The sequence below is a fragment of the Sciurus carolinensis genome, chromosome 6 (genome assembly GCF_902686445.1).
Source record: "Sciurus carolinensis chromosome 6, mSciCar1.2, whole genome shotgun sequence".
Classification (NCBI taxonomy): domain Eukaryota; kingdom Metazoa; phylum Chordata; class Mammalia; order Rodentia; family Sciuridae; genus Sciurus; species Sciurus carolinensis.
Genome location: NC_062218.1, coordinates 1,049,236 through 1,067,970, shown reverse-complemented (window position 1 = coordinate 1,067,970; position 18,735 = coordinate 1,049,236). Strand labels below are relative to the sequence as shown.

General features: G+C 56.3%; 1 protein-coding gene across 2 annotated transcripts; it reads left to right on the top strand.

Moving 5' to 3' along the window:
• Positions 1-86: 86 nt before the first annotated feature.
• On the top strand, positions 87-18,306 carry Clptm1l (CLPTM1 like). 2 transcript variants are annotated; one of them, XM_047556740.1, is made up of 17 exons: positions 87-461; positions 942-1,042; positions 2,729-2,918; positions 4,239-4,384; positions 5,224-5,302; positions 7,476-7,593; positions 7,937-8,031; positions 8,960-9,044; positions 10,183-10,286; positions 11,187-11,252; positions 12,072-12,122; positions 12,833-12,915; positions 13,714-13,748; positions 14,326-14,381; positions 14,455-14,499; positions 15,987-16,102; positions 17,733-18,306. In XM_047556740.1, exons 1-17 carry the CDS (start codon positions 300-302, stop codon positions 17,815-17,817), a joined length of 1,617 nt encoding a protein of 538 aa, XP_047412696.1. In that variant the 5' UTR covers positions 87-299; the 3' UTR covers positions 17,818-18,306. The 2 variants fall into 2 exon arrangements, with proteins under 2 accessions (XP_047412696.1, XP_047412695.1); XM_047556739.1 differs by having other exon boundaries at positions 4,236-4,384.
• Positions 18,307-18,735: the final 429 nt, after the last annotated feature.

Sequence of the window (18,735 nt, the reverse complement as noted above, 5' to 3'; positions counted from 1 at the left end):
GTCACCGACGCGCCCCCGACGTGCGGACGCGCATGCGTGGGCCGGCGGCGGCCGAGCCCCGCTCCCAGGGGGCCGCGCGCGCGTCCACTTCCGGCGGCGGCGCGGAGCCCGGAAGCGGCGGCCGGCGAATCCCGCGGCGCCAGGTGTGGGCGGCGGGAGTATGCGGGGCGGCCGGAGGCCCGCGCGCGGCGCGTTCGTTCCCCGGCGGCGGTGGCGGCGGCGCGCGGCGGCTCTCGCGTGAGCGGCGGCCGGCTGCGGGGACGGCGGGGCGGCGCGCTCGGGCCGCGGGCGGCGGCGCCATGTGGAGCGGCCGCAGCTCCTTCACCAGCCTGGTGGTGGGCGTGTTCGTGGTGTACGTCGTGCACACCTGCTGGGTCATGTACGGCATCGTCTACACCCGCCCGTGCGCCGGCGACGCCAACTGCATCCAGCCTTACCTGGCGCGGCGGCCCAAACTGCAGGTGAGCCGGGCCCGGGCGGGGCCCCTCGCTGTGGCCCTTCCGGGTTGCCCCCCCCAGTGCCCCGCCGGGGCCCGTGTGATCCGGCGTGGGGCGCGGGCTTCCAGGCCCTGTCCCTGTGTCCTGGTGGCGCCCCAGTGAGAGCCGGGCGGGGCTTCTTCCTGGCCTGGCCTCCTGGAGTCCCCATGTGCTGCCCCCAGGTCGCTGGTGTCAGTGCCTGCTGTCCTGCTGCAGATGGCTGCAAGTGGTACTCCTGGTGTCACCCCGCCCAGACACCTTCTTCCCTAGCCTACGGATCTCCAGCCAGCCTTGGGCTTTGGCAGGTTTTTTCTTTACACTGACACATTGCACACTTCCACCCTGACCAGGCAGGACTTGTGCCTTCTAGGAGGCAACCTGTCAGATTGCCTGCTCTCCGCAGCTCAGTTGTGTACGTTTTTGCGGGGGGCCTTGCAGACTGACTTTCTTTCCACCCCTTTCCAGCTGAGTGTGTACACCACCACAAGATCCAGCCTTGGTGCAGAGAACAATGTGGACCTGGTCTTGAACGTGGAAGACTTTGACGTGGAGTCCAGATTTGAAAGGTGCGTGGGACAGAGTGCTGTGGTGTTGGTCTTAGTGATGTGAACGTAACGAGGCTGACTCAGACACAGTTTTGCCTGATACCTTCAAAAGGATGGAACATGTGTAAACATTCAAACCAAAAGTAGCCTATGATGTTTAGGAGGGAGCGTACCCCAGTGTCTGATGCAGCAAGCAGCAGCCAGGAGTCTTCAGAGGAGCAGGTGTCCACCTAGTGGAAGTAAGGAAGAGAGACGGGTGGAGGAAAGAGCTGTGCAGGAAATCTGAGTGACCCTAAGTCAGTGAAACTGTCCAGCTATGCAGAGGAACTTTTTAAAATGAACACGCAGTTTACCCTTTGAAACATAACACTGACATAAAAGTTCAACAGATGTAATTATTAAAATGATTTGATCCGCATCTTCTTTCTTGTCTGCACTGCCCAGGAGATAATGGATGTTTTCTAATCAGCCAGCTTCATCAGATAGCTGGAGGCAGGGTGCCAGGTAAAGAACATCATAGGTCAGGCCCACACGCCAGTCACCTGTAACCCAGGACCTCGGGTGAGTTACAGACCTCCCTGAGCCTTGTGAAGTGGAAGCAGAAAGTGCTGGCTCTTTCACCTGCAGTTGGAGCTGCCTGTGCTTTTCAAAATACTCAGAACGTGTCTGTGTTGGGTTTAGTTTCACAGGCATGGACACTGCCACTGCTGGGCGCAATGCCAGTTACCAAAGGCAGATAGTAAGGGTCTTGATTTCTGAGCTTGGAAGAGGAGTTCTCCTGAAACGGATTCCTATAGCCCTCTCTGAGCCCCCTTGGGAGTGTGCATTCACCTGAAATGCCACGTGGAGGAGGGGCGGAAAGCCCAGCACCCACTCACGAGGAGAGCCACTCAGATATCCTGCTAGATGTCCTTGGTTGATGTGGTGGCAAGGCATCCTGTGTTCCTGTGTTTCTCCTAATAAAAGGAATTAGAACTCTGGCCTCAAATTTTGTAAAAGAAAGCAGGAAGCACTGTTGTGATAAGCAAGTAGAATATGTGAATTTTCATGGAATCCAGTGTGGTGTTTGAGCTGTGGCATGTCACGAAGAGCTGGGCTCCTGGGTGGAAGCCAGGGAAGCACCTACCTGCCAGTGAGACCTCCATCTGGTTTGAGAGTCGAGAGCTGACCAGAGGCCTGAAAGTCTGTCTTGTGACTACTAACTTCCCATGTTTTCTTCAAAAAATGCAGCAAACCAAATAACTGCCCACATGAAATATTTCTGTGCTTTCTTCATAGTGCCAGAGAAGCAGCATTTGTGGTTGTACTTGGTTTGTGAGACTGGGGCCTGGCCTCTGCCTCTGTGACTTTTGAGCCATGTTATCTTAGTTTGCTGTAAAAATCAGCTGGTCTGCTGACAGGCCCAGTGCCAGTTGCCACCTGGCCTCTCTAGTGAGTTATGGTCCTCTTGAGCCTCGTGAAATGGAGGTGGATAGTGCCCCCTCATTCACCTTCAGTAATAGCTGCTTGTGTTTTTCAAAATGCTTAGGACACGTCTGCATTCAGGATTCAGTTAAGTCAGGGGCAGGTGAGTTTCATTTTTAGTAGTTCTGAACTGAAATTAGTTGATGTGAAACACATTATCTCTGAAGGCATCTGAGTAGGCTGTATTTGAATATAAACACAGCAACACACATGTATTTGAAATGAGTGTTTTGTTTGTTTCAGGACAGTTAACGTTTCTGTACCAAAGAAAACAAGAAATAACGGGACACTGTATGCCTATATTTTCCTGCATCACGCTGGGATTCTGCCCTGGCATGACGGGAAGCAGGTACACCTGGTCAGCCCTCTGACTACATACATGATCCCCAAGCCAGAAGAAGTCAACCTGCTCACTGGGGAGTCAGCTTCACAGGTGAGGGTCTTCACAGAGGACTGGCAGCAAACTGGTGCCTCCTGCTCAGGTGTGTGCACCTGTGTCTGCAGGGCAGCTTCCATCTAGAACCATGGTTACTGTTGGGAAGTAAAGCAGTTTGGATGTTGCCAGCATACGTGTATCTTCATCTGAATCATTTCCCCAAGTTTGCAGATAAGGTTTACATCAAACTGAGGACATACAGCAGAAGCGATGCCTAGCATTCTTTACCCAGATTCCCTCTCAGGCCATGGGCCCTGTGTCCCCTCCTGCCAGGGATTAGGGAGACCATCCTGCAGAGCTTGTCTCTGCAGTCACCACTTAGGGTTCTCCTTAAACTGTGCTGCATGTGGAACTAGACATGTATGTTAAGCTTGTAATTCAAAATTATAGGAAAAGTATAGGCACAAGTTGTTTTACCGGTAGAAAGCCGTATGTGCAAAGAAAAACTAAATGTCACACACCTGATCGCTAATGAGACTGGACAAAACAAGGGAAGTCTGACACATGGGCTCCTGTTGAGTAGAGGGGAGGTAATGTACAAAACAAGAAAGACAGCGTCTGTTTAGGAAGCAGCTATGGGGGCCTTCCAGGCACAGCAAGGTGGAGCAGTCAGGATGAAGAGCAAGGTTTGAAAGGCCTTTGTTCTTGCCCTTATACGCAGACCTCTATGTCCTCATGGGGATGGAGGCCTTCTCGGAGCGTCCTAAGGAGTCCATGAGTGGTGGGTGTGGAGTGGCCTCGGGAATTCTATAGCAAATGCCAAATAAACATGGGCTGTTACAACTTGGAAGACCATTTTCAATACAAATTGTTATAGGTGAACTACTGATTGGAAGGAAATAAGGTGAATTTACACTTCATGATCTATCAGCTAGGTATGAGATACAGTTAAGATTTCCCATGGCTCAGGGTTTCTGAGTTATTTAGAATGGGTGCTGATCCTTAGCACATCTTCATACCGCTCTTGGTTTGGCAGCTTCTCCTTAGCAGTCTCCTTGAAACCCATAGGGCCATGTTACCTGCAGACCTGCACTGCGGCTGACTCTGCCCCCAAGATCTCAGACTCTGTCCTGTCAGAATCACAGGAGTGGCCCTGCTTAGCCTGAGGACCCCAAAGGTGGGGTCACTGGGATCTGTGACCACATGACCATTGGGAAGGAGGGAGGGTGTGGTTAGAGCAGTCCAGGGTCCCCAAGCCCCTCCACTGATTTCTCCTTGCTGTTGTACCAGTCTGGGTAGCTATTCTTGGGGTGGAGACACTGACCACCTAGCAGCCCTGATCCTGTCTCAGCCTGGCCTCTGTTTCTCATTTAGCAGCAGATCGAATCAGAGAAGAAGCCATCAAGTGCCCTGGATGAGCCTGTCTCTCACTGGAGACCCAGGCTGACGCTGAACGTGATGGTGGATGACTTCGTCTTTGATGGGTCCTCCCTGCCTGCCGACGTGCATCGATACATGAAGATGTAAGTGTTGATGGGACCTGGTGAGGGAAATCACTCCTGGACAGACTGTAGGCAGGGACCTCAGTGGTACTGGCTGCCACTCCTAGCTCTTTGTCCAGCTCCCAGAAGTCACTTGAACAGGGTTGCTCGAAAGGATTTGGCAAAAATGAATCCCAGCTAGTTCACCCTGCCGTTTGCTCTCTGCAGAGACAGGAAGCAGCAGTGAGACCCGACTGCCCTAACTTCATCCTATTTGTGCACCTCCCGGCTGTGAATTGCACAGGCTTTTTCACTCAGCTATTTTAAACTTAAAAATTCACCTGTAGCATCGCGCACCATGGTTGGTTAACTCCCACATGTGCCCAGATGCCATCGTGTGGCTTCTGAGGAACTGAGCTACGTTGGTCCACTGTTCTCATAAGTAGTTGCCCTAGAGTAGTCGTGGGGCTTTTATCCTCTTGAAGTCAGTCTTATTTTTGAACGTGTCATTTGTATACCTGGTTTGCACAGGGAGGGTGGGTCACCTGATGCAAAGCCCCTGCTGCCACAGCCTCGCCACCTGGCAGCCCACAGCAGGTGTGGGCCGCCTCCTAGCACATAGGTGGTATTTCCTCTCTCTTTCTGCCTCGTAGGGTCGCTCTGTGTCATTATACCAGTGGGTCCTTGGCCCCTGCATGTGATTGTCCCCATTAGGGACCTTGTGGGGCTTCCCGTGTAGCTGCCATTGTCATCCTCCACCCTTAGCATCTGGTTCTGTCTGAAAAGGCTGTATCTTGGAGTTCAGTGAAGGCGCAATTGAGGGTGATGCTGGGTGGGTGCCTCGGAGAGGCAGCACACTGATCTGGACACTCCACCTTCAGGGTTCAGCTGGGAAAGACAGTGCACTACCTCCCCATCCTGTTCATCGACCAGCTGAGCAACCGGGTGAAGGATCTGATGGTGAGCCGTGCTTTCTTCTCATCTTGCAGCTGCTATTCATGGTACACCAGGGAATGAGGCAAGACCTGGACTTGGGTTCAGAGCTCTAGCTCATGGTGGGGTAGGGCACTCAGGACCTGGCTTGCTGGTGGCTGCCACTGCGTCCCCGGGGCGTCCTGGCTCACTGGTGAGGACTTTTGTTCAGGTTAGGCGGTAGCACTCAGAGCTCTGTTTGGAAAACTGTGTCTGTTCTCACGAAAAACTGTGTCTGTTCCTCAGGTGAGGACTAGGTCTGTTCAGAAGCATCTGCCAGGCTCCCCTTCCTGGGGCTGGTCCTGCAGCCGGACCAGAGGAGGGCCCACCCAGGAGGAAGCCCCCACTCCTAGGGTGGCCGTGGGCAAGACTTAGGTACCCATGGAGGTGGAGAAGTGGCTGCTCTGGGCCCTGGTGCTCCTCGTAACAGGCAGTAAGGACACTTCTCCCAGAGACAGCGAGTTGGTTTTAAGGGTGGGGGGAAAAACAGGCCAACCTTTGACTGGTGATGAGGGAATAATAACAGTTGATACTTAACTCTGCTCGCTCCATCCGTCCGAGGCTGCGTGTACGTTCTAGCAGTCCTGCCACCAGGAGCTGCGTCTAGTCCTGTTTCACAAGGAGGTCATTCAGGGTTAGAACACAGGACGGGGGTTGTGGGTGAGCTGCCCTGCCTCTCCTGGGGCTGTGTCCTTCGCTCATGAGCACTCACCAGGAGCCAGAGCTGATCTCTACGCCAAGATGTGAGTCACTGGAGTGGGCACTTCCTGCTGTACGAGGAAGCCTCGACTGGGAAAGCGGGAGCTTTACGGCCTGCATTCAGCTGCTGTCTGCAGCTCAGGGTGGTAGTCCCTCTGTACAGCTTCTGCTCGGACCTCAGGGTCCCAGTGCAGTGTCCTTGCTCCCTGGAGTGTTGACTGCCTCCATGACACAAGTTTGGGTGGGGGGGCAGGTGTGCTCGGCAGATCTGGTCAGCTCCCACCCCACCTTTCCCTGACTTGGTTTCTGCTGAAACACAGGCAGTGCTTTGTAAACCATGAGGCAGCCTGTGGTCACCTGTTGTGGCCCAGTGGTACCCTTAGGAAGCAGTGCCTGGTGACTGTGTTGCTGTCGGTGGGTCAGGTCTATCTAGGTAGAGGACCAGGGCGGGGTCTGCAGCACTCTGATGTTCTAGTGGTTGGTCACATTGGAGGGGTCCTTGTTGCATGTTGTGGGTAAGGTCCTGTTGGGACAGAAGGGCGGGGGTCTAGGCAGTTGACCTCCTCCAGAGCACCCTCTCATGGCATTTGCTTTGTCTTATTTGAGCCACTTCTCAGAGGAATGCCATCCTTAGAGGGCATCCAAGCCTGTCAGGTGCCGCAGCCAGTGGCATCCCTGGGACAAGCCTGGCAGCTTGAGGGAGCCAGAGGCTTGCCACCTGTCTGCAGTGAGATGCCTGCGCTCTGGGCTGCCCCAGCTCTGGCTCCTGAGCCAGGTTGTGCATGCCTGGGGTTGCCAGGTCCCCCGCATGCACTGTGCTCTTGACACCAGCAGTGTTTTGCAGAGGCTAGGGAGTAAGCATGGGGCAGGTGCATCATGCATTTCCTGTGGCTTCCACTGTCCCACACAGCCACATGCCAAGGTCTAGGTTGAGTATTTCCTGCAGGCTCTTCCAGGACAGGGCTGTGGCCCCTAGGGTGGTGCTTATGCCTGCTCTGTAACTCAGCTGTCAAACCTACTGGGCTCCTGATGATGCTGGTGGTGAGTCCCGTCACCCAAGGCATTGGGGCTTGTGTGGCTCAGAAGGACAGGAAGTGATGTGGAATGTGTGCACTGGCCATGCCCGGAGGCTCGCGGGACTCCTGAGGATGTGGGTAGGAGGGACACCTGGGACTTGGGTGTATGGAGAGAACAGGAACAGTGCATCGGGACAGGCCTCTAAGACAGGCCCGAGGATCCCACGCTGCAGGAGCCCAGTGTGAGGAGCAAGCTCTCCAACAGGTGCTCCTGCAGGACCTGCTGCACCATCCACGTGTCATGACCCCAGCTGTGCAGGGCTGCAGGTGGGGTTGCCAGGGTTGTTGACTGTGGCCATGCACAGCTTCAGGTGCGCCTGAGGTTCATGGCGGCACTGTCATTCCAGGAAGGGGTGGGTGCTCATCTATGGGTCTCTTGGTGGCAGATCATAAACCGCTCCACCACAGAGCTGCCGCTCACCGTGTCCTATGACAAGATCTCGCTGGGGCGACTGCGCTTCTGGATCCACATGCAGGATGCCGTCTACTCCTTGCAGCAGTTCGGTGGGTGCCTCTGGGTCCTGGGCTGCACTGGGCCCAGCTGGGGTGTGGGTGACGGGAGCCATGCTTGTCCGCTTGTCTGTGGAGGACTCATTGGCATCCAGCAGCTGGGCCCATGCAGCGCCTCCTCGTGCCTGCTGGTGTGCCTCACCCTGTGTCCTTGCTGCCAGACTTGCCAGATGTCCTTCCCATTTTGAAAGTGACCTGAGGGTTGACTCAGCGTATTGTGTTTCGCGTGCCATGACTCCAGATGCAGTCACGCTCCCAGGCGGGGGAGGTGGTGTGAGCACGGCTGCGTCGATGGCCGGAGCTGCGCATCTGGATCATGATCTGTTTCTTCTTGCAGGGTTTTCAGAGAAGGACGCCGACGAGGTGAAGGGGATTTTTGTAGATACCAACCTGTATTTCTTGGCCTTGACCTTCTTTGTTGCGGCATTTCACGTGAGTCCTCTCCTGTGTGCTTGTCAGGGAGTGACCGAGAAGGCAGGGGTGCTCGTCAGCACCCACGTCCCCTTGGGACCAGGCAACCTGCAGGCTTGTGGGCACTACCCAGCCCATGGCCTCCTCCCATGTCAACATCAGCATCAGCATCCCTGACTGCTCGTGTCCGATGGCCTCTCAAGCTCAGGCAGGGGTATGCTGATTGTAGCCTGAGGGATGCTGGGCTTTAGCTGCTTTGGAGGCATTTTGCAAAAGAAATTCTAAAATGTTTTGAGCAGTGTTTGTATTAGCGGGGCTAGTTAATAACTTTGTAAAATAGCATTTTTCACTGTATAGTCCTGTGTTACGATTTTCATCTTTGAAAAGTCAGTTTACACATGTAGTCCCATCTTGTACAGGGAGCCCAAGAACTGCTTGGCATTCTGCCTTGCCACGTGGCAGTGTGCTAGGCTCACACTTGGGATAGAGGGCAAGGAGGTGCCTCGAGTGCCAGTTAAGCCAGAACTTCCTAAGCCAGGATGAGAAAGTAAATGTCATTTTTTATTAAAAAGTCAGTGTCTAAGGACAAGCTGGTGTTTTCTACACAGTGAGAGATGGGGCCACTCTCCTGGGTATTGGTGCCTGAGAACAGTAGGGCCTCCAGCTGGCCTCACTCCTGGGCACCCTAGAATTCAGTGTAGGTAGGAGATGCCATGATGCCCACACGTGCTCCCCACGGTTTGACTCAAACCCGTTTTTGTCAAGTGCCCTGGTGAAGCCCCCTGCCAGGTTCCATGTCTCAGGCACATGGGCCAGTGTGGGTGGCTTCTGCAGGGCACGGGCATGTCTTGCTCAGCCTGAGGCTCGGGCCCAGGACTTCTGCAGGCTGCCTGGTGCTTGGGGTTGAAGGAGCAACTCAGTACAGGTGCCTCCTGTCTGTTCTTTACAGCTCCTATTTGATTTCCTGGCATTTAAAAACGACATCAGTTTCTGGAAGAAAAAGAAGAGCATGATTGGAATGTCCACCAAAGCAGGTAGGCCAGGAGCGGGCTTACCTCTCCCAGGCATGCTCTGTGCTCCCATGAGACCTGCAGCTCACACCCATGACAGTGCTTGTCTTGCTTGGCTGAGATGCCTCTTAGGTCAGGCAGCCCAAACCTAGGCACATCTCAGTGGCCACTGAGCATCTAGGAAACCTGGGAGTACCACAGAAGACAGGACCACTGAAGCCACAGGCAAGAGCCAGGGCTGGCCAGCGCCTGGTGGAGGACAAGGTGCCTGAACTTGTGGTTGCTTTTGGGTGTGGATGTGGAACTTGAACTTCACATCTCCTGCCTTGGTGAACAGCAGCTTCTTCTGACTTTCCAGAAGGGTCAGTGGCTGGGCAAGTCCCAGTTGGTTAGGAGTTGGGTGTGGCTGTAGGGGATCAGACTGGAGCAAGTCCCTCAATCATAAAAGGCAAGTTTTTTCTTGCACCTTGGGTACTCGGATGGCCCCACACAGTCACTGAGTCTCCTGGAAAAGGGGGCCTCCTACTGAGTCCAGGGTGGCTGTGGCCCTCCACGTGACAGGCCCCCACGAAAGGCAAAACAAGCTTGAGTGGTTTTCATAGCACAGCCTGCAAAGGAGAAAATACAACTTCGTCAGAGAAGCCTATCACAGAACAGTAGGGTGCTGGAGAGAGTAGGCGTCCCAGTCCCTTAGCTTTAGTCTCACACCTCGCTGTGCTTGTGCCACTCCTACAGATGTCACTCACACATGCACCTAGCTGGTATTTCATTTTGTGGCCTTGCGAAGTTTTATTTTTATTATTTTACATATCTTTTTGTGGTGCTGAGAATCAAACCTGGTACCTCACACATGCTAGGCAAGTGCTCTACCACTGAGCTACAGCCCCAGCCCCTCTAGTAATCTTTTAGAACATTTTCCAGAGCTGAGTGATTGCTATTTTTTTTTTTTTTTAATTATATGTGTGGCCAGGGATGGTGCTGGGCATGGGCATGGAGCCTGGGGCCTTGTGTACACTGAGCTAGAGCTTGACTACAGAGCTACGTGGACAAGGGGAGCATCGACGCTGTGCGGGGGGTAGGTGGGTGGAGGTACAGGTGCTGTGACAAGTGGGGTCTGTGCCAGGGGCTTGGCACTGCTTCACTGTGGCCCCCATGTCCCCAGTACTCTGGCGCTGCTTTAGCACCGTGGTCATCTTCCTGTTCCTGCTGGATGAGCAAACAAGCCTCCTGGTGCTGGTCCCAGCAGGCATCGGGGCTGCCATCGAGGTGAGTCTGGGCACTGCTTGGCTCTGGGTGGACGCTGGGGCCTGTGTGAGGCCCACAGACTTCAATGCATGGTCATCTGCCTGATTATTGAACCACTGGGCTCTGCAAGGACCTGCACACCTGCCCTGAGGACTGGCAGGCTCACCACGCAGGCTCCACGTTTAGAAATGCCGTGGCCCTGGGAGCATGACGTGCAGGCACGTCCGTCAGGCAGGGCCTGTGGCAGCAGGACCTGTGTGAACGTGCTCAATGGGCTGCTCGACATTGTGGCCTCAAGGAGTCTGTTGACTGGGATTTGAGACAGGATGGCCACGTGGAGAGTAGCCCAAGTAAACTGTCACCGTGGTTTGGCCTGTTGGTCAGCAGAGGGAGCTTTATGGGAAGGGGCCTTGAAAGAAGTGCTGGGCTGCGCACAGGGAGAAGGGCAGGGTGAGAAGCCAGGCGTGAGTCGGAGCCCTCCTGCGGCCTGGCTCACGTGGCTGCGGGTGCTTACTGAAGAGGCCCAGCCTCGGTGACACTGGAGCTCCACGGGCAGTGACCACCACATCACAGTGTGGAAGCCCACCCCCACATGCTAGGCCTGACCTCGGTAAGAGATGTCCAGGAGGAAGTGCATCCAGGGAGGGCCGGGCAGGCCAGCGCTCGTCTGGGCACTAGGGAAAAGCTGGGCCGGTTTGGGGCAGGCAGAGTGGCATCTTCCTTCATCTGCTGAGCGGTGGCTGCAGGATCCACCTGAGTCAGGTGCAGAGCCACGAGAGGCAGAGGGAGAAGGAACTGTGGGCCAGCAGAGATGGGCTGGGCAGTAGCACCGTGAGCGCCAGGTCCTGTCCCTCCTGTCCAGCTTGCTCACTCTCGTGTCTCAGGATCATAAATGCACAAGGTTTCGCTTTCTCCCCGCAGCTTTGGAAAGTGAAAAAGGCACTGAAGATGACGGTGGCTTGGAGAGGCCTGAGGCCCGAGTTCCAGGTGAGACCCCGCAGCTTGCAGGCTGCACCAGGTCCAGCCTCCTCCACTTCCTCCTGGGCTCCGCACACATACCTGTGTGGGTGTGTTGGTGACATCCCCAGTCGGAGCTCAGCTCTCTGAAGTTGGGGTTGTCGTGGGGTGGGCCCCACACCCTGGGTCCCTACAGCTCCCATCTGGTGGTGTCCTGAGCAGGGCTGATGTTGGCTTCTTCATGAATTGCTAATTTTTCTTCCCTGAGAATTCCTTGGTCAGAAAACCTAGTGTCAACCTTGTTAAAAGCAGGGGCCACACCTCCATACCTGAGTCAGCCTGCAGGAAGTGATGTGCTGGTCTGCAGGGCTCAGGTGCTTTTGTGTTCGTGGCTGGCATGGGTTCCCACGGCTGCCCAGAACCAGGCCAGATGATCAGTCTCCTGAGCACGCTTGAGTGAGGTGTGTGCTAATGGCACTGTGCTCTGTGGTGGACCTTGACTGCCGTGGCCCTGCTCCCAGGTTGAAGTGGGCTGACGTCTCACATCTGGCCGGTGGCTTCTCCACCTTCCCTGACTTTAGAGTGTCTATTCCCACTGTGAAACCAGCAGCTCTGGGAATGGGAAATGGCCCAGGAGGCTCCAGAGGTGGCCCACACAGCCCAGGCCAACACAGGCAGAGGCAGCCCTGCACACATCAGCCTGGACTGAAGCCCGTTGTGATACTGGGTCGGGGTCACTGCCTGGATTGAGGGTGGCTCTGTGGCCACGACACCTTTCACAGCTCTGTTCTGCCTGTGCAGAGCGTCCTTCCCGAGTCCGTTGACATTATTGTATTTGACCTTAAACAGTTTGGCACCTACAGTGAATCTGAGAGGAAGACCGAGGAATACGACACACAGGTAAGCCACAGGGCGAGCCAGGACTCCACGTGCCTGCAGTCTAAGCCAGGATGACTGGGCCCTCGCGGACGCACCCGAGGCGGCGTCTTCTGCGGGCAGCGGCCTGGTCTGGAGCAGGACTCCAGAAGTGCCCACGTGGGCTTGCACTTCTTACTGAGGAAGGAGGTGCCTGTAGGAACTCCCCAGCCCCAGCCCTTGCAGGCACAGCCCAGGGCGCACCTGTGCAGCTGGGAAGGTCATTCATGAGCTTGTCCCACTAGCCACCTCGTTTCCCGTGGCTGCAGGAGAGCTGGAAGTGTCAGATCAAGCAGATGTTTCTGCAGACACGGTTTCCATTTTCTGCCTTTGGGCTCGTCAGCACACGTTTTGGTTTTTATTGAAATCGCAACAGAGCTCAAGTCAGAAAGACATGTTTGGTGACGTGACTGCGTCGCCCAGTCAGCAGCCTCAGCAGGGCTCTCGGGTGTCTGGGTCCCGTCCTGGTGCGCAGTCTGCCATGGGTCTGTTCGCCGTTGCTGAGTCAGAACCAGCCGGCTCTGCTCAGCTTCACCCTCGGGGTCCTGGGTCTTGTGCTTCTGGCAGAGGCGTGGTCACATGTTCCCACCTTTGCCACGTTGCCGTGGAGCCACTGTCCTGAAGTTGCAGTGATGTATCCACAGAGGTGTCTGAGGCCTGGAACGCTCACTGCGAGTTTCCTTTGTCCCTTGCAGGCCATGAAGTACCTGTCGTACCTGCTCTACCCCCTCTGTGTTGGGGGCGCCATCTACTCTCTCCTGAACATCAAGTATAAAAGGTGGGGTGCACTTCCCTGCCGAACAGCCTGCTCTCGGTACTGGACTAAGAGCAGTGTGGCAAGCTTCCTGTCCCTGGTGCTGGGCCCGTTGGCTCTGTTATGTGGAGATGTCGGGAACCTCCTCCCTCACCTTGGGGTCCTGAGTGCTCATGGGGAGCAGGTCCTAGAAATGTAGGCACAGCCTGGGTGGCAAGGCTGAGGCTCCTGCACTCAGGCAGTGGACTGAGCTTGCCTTCCAGCTCAGGAAGTGCAGGCGTGCTCTGCTGCAGCACTGCTGTCAAGGGCGGAGGTGAGGGGTTGGAAAGGACCACACGGCGCTCTGCTGGACGTGAGCGTGCAGGGCCTGGGGAGAGCGCGCCCTGTGCCAGGTGGGCAGGCGGGCAGTGTGGCCCTGGCCAGGGACACCGTGTCGAGAGCTCTGCACAGGCAGCTGGTCGTGCAGCTCCCTGGAAGTCTCATCAGAGTGGAAGCGCAGAGTGGCCTCTCTTCACCTGAGCCTACTTTGCGTGAAGAGGGTTTCATATGCAGATTCTTTTTGGTCCGACCAGGCTCCCAGGAAGGGTGGGGACTTCATGTGGAACAAGCGGGAGAGCTTGCCCTCCCTGGGTCAGCTGGGCGTGGCTCTGCCCTTTGAGCCATCCCACTGGCCACAGGGGCCCTCTTGGTTCCCAGCTGCCCACGAGTGCTTGGGTGTTCACGAAAGGGTTTTACCGTTAAGTGGGTTTTTGCCAAGTTACCACTTTTGGTGACACAGGAAATCAGGCTTTCCTCAAGGTCACATCCTTTCTTCTGTTTCAGTTGGTATTCTTGGCTGATCAACAGCTTCGTGAATGGTGAGTCCACATTTCTCATTCTAGTAACATTTATAGCAGGTGCCACTTTGCTTGTTCTCACCTGTGACCCAGTGCAACAGGCACCCGATCTGTTCAGGCACCTCTGCAGTGGCCAATGCCCTGCCGTGCCTGAGAGTCAGGCACCACAACTACCCTGGACTTGTAGCCTGGAGCAGATTGCCTGTTATCCCTTCTTTGTGGAAATAAGAAAGTGGGCATCCAGAACACCAGCCCCACGCAGCCTGTGCGCCCGGCCAGGCTCCGGCGGCCCTCCTGTCTTGGGCTGCGTGTGCTAGCCCTGGTTGCAGCTGGGTTCCCTTGCTGGGGCGCCTCGCCTGCCGTGCTCTCAGGGTGTGGACCCTGTGGGGCCAGGTCCTCACAGCCTCCAGAAGCCCCAGCACCTGCATTTGCTTGGTCCCCGTGGGCAGAAGCTCAGGGCACCAGTCAAGAGTGTCCTGCTTGGCTTTTGGTGAGTTTGCCAGCCAGCAGCTGCATCACTCTTGGTGATTGACAGACTCTGGGTGCAGGTGGGGCAGGAAGGGAACTGGCTTCTCTCAGCTCAGCTCTGTTCCCACAGGCGTGTACGCTTTCGGCTTCCTCTTCATGCTGCCCCAGCTCTTCGTGAACTATAAGGTGAGGCCTGCTCGTGTCTGCCCAGGCAGGGCTGCTTCTGCTGCCCTGACTGACACGCGTCTTTCTGTCGCAGATGAAGTCGGTGGCACATCTTCCCTGGAAGGCCTTCACCTACAAGGCAAGTGCCGCGCACCCCACGGTGTGCAGACAGGATGTTGTGAGCCTTAGACAGCGAGGACAGTGGCTCCTGCTGTGCCGGGAAGGGGAGCGTTCTGAGTGGGAGGCCAGCTCGACCTCGGTAGCATCGTCAGAACAGTAGGCAGAGCCAGCAGCCTCCTGGGCAGCTGCTGGGGCTCATGAGCAGGGTTGGGTGGAGTGAGGGCCGGCTCAAGAGGGTCTGCTCTGGTGTCAGCGACCTTGGGTTCCAGATGTGGAGAACCAGGGGTGGGACACAGGTTCCTGGGCCGCGGGCCACAGTGTTGTTTTGCTCGCTGGTGTCTGCCTCCAGTGCTGCTGTAATTGTCACGGCAACGGCCCCACGTCTGCGGTGAAGCTCCTGACTGACTGGGTGCGGGAGGTGATGGGATTGTGACTGATGGGTGCAGGAGGTGATGGGATTGTGACTGACAGGGTGCAGGAGGTGATGGGATTGTGACTGATGGGTGCGGAAGGTAATGGGATTGTTGGCTGACTGGGTGCGGGAGGTGATGGGATTGTGACTGACAGGGTGCAGGAGGTGATGGGATTGTGACTGATGGGTGCGGGAGGTGATGGGATTGTGACTGATGGGTGCAGGAGGTGATGGGATTGTGACTGACAGGGTGCAGGAGGTGATGGGATTGTGACTGATGGGTGCGGAAGGTAATGGGATTGTTGGCTGACTGGGTGCGGGAGGTGATGGGATTGTGACTGACAGGGTGCAGGAGGTGATGGGATTGTGACTGATGGGTGCGGGAGGTGATGGGATTGTGACTGATGGGTGCAGGAGGTGATGGGATTGTGACTGACAGGGTGCAGGAGGTGATGGGATTGTGACTGATGGGTGCGGAAGGTAATGGGATTGTTGGCTGACTGGGTGCGGGAGGTGATGGGATTGTGACTGATGGGTGCAGGAGGTGATGGGATTGTGACTGACCGGGTGCAGGAGGTGATGGGATTGTGACTGACTGGGTGCAGGAGGTGATGGGATTGTTGGCTGACTGGGTGCGGGAGGTGATGGGATTGTGACTGATGGGTGCAGGAGGTGATGGGATTGTGACTGACCGGGTGCAGGAGGTGATGGGATTGTGACTGACTGGGTGCAGGAGGTGATGGGATTGTTGGCTGACTGGGTGCAGGAGGTGATGGGATTGTTGGCTGACTGGGTGCGGAGGTGATGGGATTGTGACTGATGGGTGTGGAGGTGATGGGATTGTGACTGATGGGTGTGGAGGTGATGGGATTGCTGGCTGACTGGGTGCAGGAGGTGATGGGATTGTGACTGGTGGGTGTGGAGGTGATGGGATTGTGACTGGTGGGTGTGGAGGTGATGGGATTGTGACTGATGGGTGCAGGAGGTGATGGGATTGTGACTGATGGGTGCGGAGGTGATGGGATTGTGACTGGTGGGTGTGGAGGTGATGGGTTGCAGCCCTGGTGTCAGCCTGCCCTCCCTCTGGCTCACAGGCTTTCAACACCTTCATCGACGACGTCTTTGCCTTCATCATCACCATGCCCACGTCCCACCGGCTGGCCTGCTTCAGGGACGATGTGGTGTTTCTGGTGTACCTCTACCAGCGCTGGTGAGTGGGCCAGCTCTGCAGGGCCTCTTCCGTCCCTGGGGCAGGAGTGTTTGCCGGCGGTTTTCCTGTGTCGCCTCTGCTAGGGTCCAGGCAGGAGTGATGGACGGGGCCAGAGACTGCTCACCTGCTCCATGCTCCTCAGCATGCAGCAGCGCTGCCTTCTGTCCTGAGTGTCTGTTCAGCTCCTGGCCCTAACCCGTGTGTGGAGCCACGCACAGAGAGGGTGCTTCCCATCGGGGCCCATCCGGTCCCGTGCTGGTTCTAAAGTGTCTGGCAGGGTCTGGGGTTATAGCTCAGTGGCAGAGCGCTTGCCTAACATGTGAGGCACTGGGTTCAATCCACAGCACCACATAAAGATAAGTAGAGGTGTTATTTGTCCATCTACAACTAAGAAAAAATTTTTTTAAGTATTTTGTTTAAGTTTTTTTTTTAAATAAAATCTCTGACAGGCAATCATAGGGCATAGGTCCCAGGGTGGGGCAGGTCTGGGCTGCTGGGCTGTGTACCCCGCTGGTGGCAGACAGTAGCTTTCCTGAAGGACTCCTGGATACTGACCCTGCCCATAAGCACCAGCACCAGGGCCTCTGAGCCCAAGTCACACTGTAGCCTCTGGGAGGCTGAGATGCAGGTCTCACCCGGCCCCCTGGGCGCCTGGCCTCGCTGTGCCAGTGCTGCCCCTGCCCCTGCCCCATCCAGGATCTGGGTTCCTGGGGCAGCTTTGCCTCTGGAGGGACTGTGCCTTGGCCCTCCGCAGAGATCAGTGGGACACAGGCTGTTTGCCCCTCCCTATGCCCCAGGCAGGGAAGGGCATTCTCTGGGATGATGTGCTCCCCCAGCCTGCAGGGCCCTGCTCCCAGCTCCTTCCCACCTGGTTGCTGGCGCTGCTTCTGTGTTCCCAGTGGCTTGTGCTCATCGGGGCTGGGGTGGCTGCACCCCTGGGGGTCGGGCGAGTACACTTGCTGCCCAACCCTCTGTGGGTTCAGCCCACCGCTGGTTCCTAACACAGCTGACGGCGAAACACTGTGTGCTCAGACACAGGCGCGGCTGGGGCTTTCTGCTCAGCCAGTGGGCCTTGGATGGCTGTCCATGCGCCCTGCCTCAGGGGCCACTAGCACCTCCCACTTCTCCTGAGACCCTCTGCACACCTGCACCGAGTCCAGTCAGTGCCCCAGGGCTCAGGTGGGAGGCGGGTCCGTCAAAGCTGAAACCTTGTTTCGCCTTCACTACACAGTGTCCCTCCCTGCCCCCTTTGTCCCCCTAGCAGGGGCAGTGTTGTCAGTGTCCCCCAGGTCTGGGGACAAGAGAAAGGGACCACTGGCAGAGTGGTCTGGGGCTGGGGTGGAGCACAGCATGGCCGAGTACAGCTGCCGGCCGTGGCATCAGCTAGTTCTCAGCTTTCCGCAGGGAGGTCTCTAACCTCCCGCTCCAGGACTGCTGTCCTCTTCCTGTCCGCTGGGAAGTACTGGAGGAGGGCTGGGCAGCCCAGTGCCAAGCACAAGGCCCTGTGGCTCTGCGCCTGGCTTCCACGCTGCCCGAGCAGCCTCCTGGGTGGAGAGTGGCTCCAGAAGGCCTGCACTGAGCGCAGGGCAGCACCCCAGCCCTGGCTAGGCCAGCTCGTCTGTCGTTGCAGGCTTTATCCTGTGGATAAGAGCAGAACGAATGAGTTCGGGGAGTCCTATGAGGAGCAGCCCAAGCGGAAACCCCACGCAGACTGAGCCTTAGTCTGGGCCTGGGGCTGCCACACGGACAGGACACGGCCACCAGTGGGTGTTCCTGGAAGCTCGGGACTTTCCTCGATACGCCTTCTGCATTGCCAAATCCCTCTGAGCGTTTCCCAGCATCTTCTAAGCTCCCCTTCCATTCTGTTTGGAAGGAGCCAGAAGCACTCACTATGCCCCCACCCACGTGAACAGGTGTCACACACGTCACAGCGGCCCTCGGCACGGGAGTGACCATGGGTCTCTGTGGTGTCCTCTACAATCCCCACAGACACCAGAGCCCTCGTAGGCAGGGAGAGTGTCGTGTTCCATTCCAAGTTGGTCTTTATGTGCTCCTGTGTGAGTTTCACATACGTGTGAAAATTCACTCCATGTGGACTCTGGGATCAGATGGCTCCTTTTTTCCCCTTTTGTTTAAAATTTGATTGTTTTAAGCTTAATGTATGTATGTTTCTATTTTAAAATAAATTTCTCTGGCTGTGACAATTTTCTTGATCAAGATTAACATGGAAAGCATTTTGGATACTTAATTTAGCCCTTTCTCAGGGTTTACAGGTAGATGTAGGTATGCATTGAAAGGAGGAAGCAGCTTGTGCAGCCTCTGAGGGGGGTGCTTTCTAGGTGAGGGTTGTGCAGTGGGGACTATCAGGCAGGTGGGCTTCAACCATGGTGCAGATGGCAAGAGGCAGGGGGTAACAGGAGATCCCGTGTGGGGCCATGGTCCTGAGGAACTGCCTCCAAGTGGGCTGTGTACCTACCTGCGGCTCCGCCCTGAACGTGGCTGAGCTTTGCGTGCAGGTGAGCCAGCCAGCCACTCACAGGCTGAGCACCCTTGGGCCTGCTCACCGGGAGTCCACAGGTGATAACCAGGTGTTGGAAACCCCTCTCCATGGCTTGAAGGAAATGCAGGTTGGT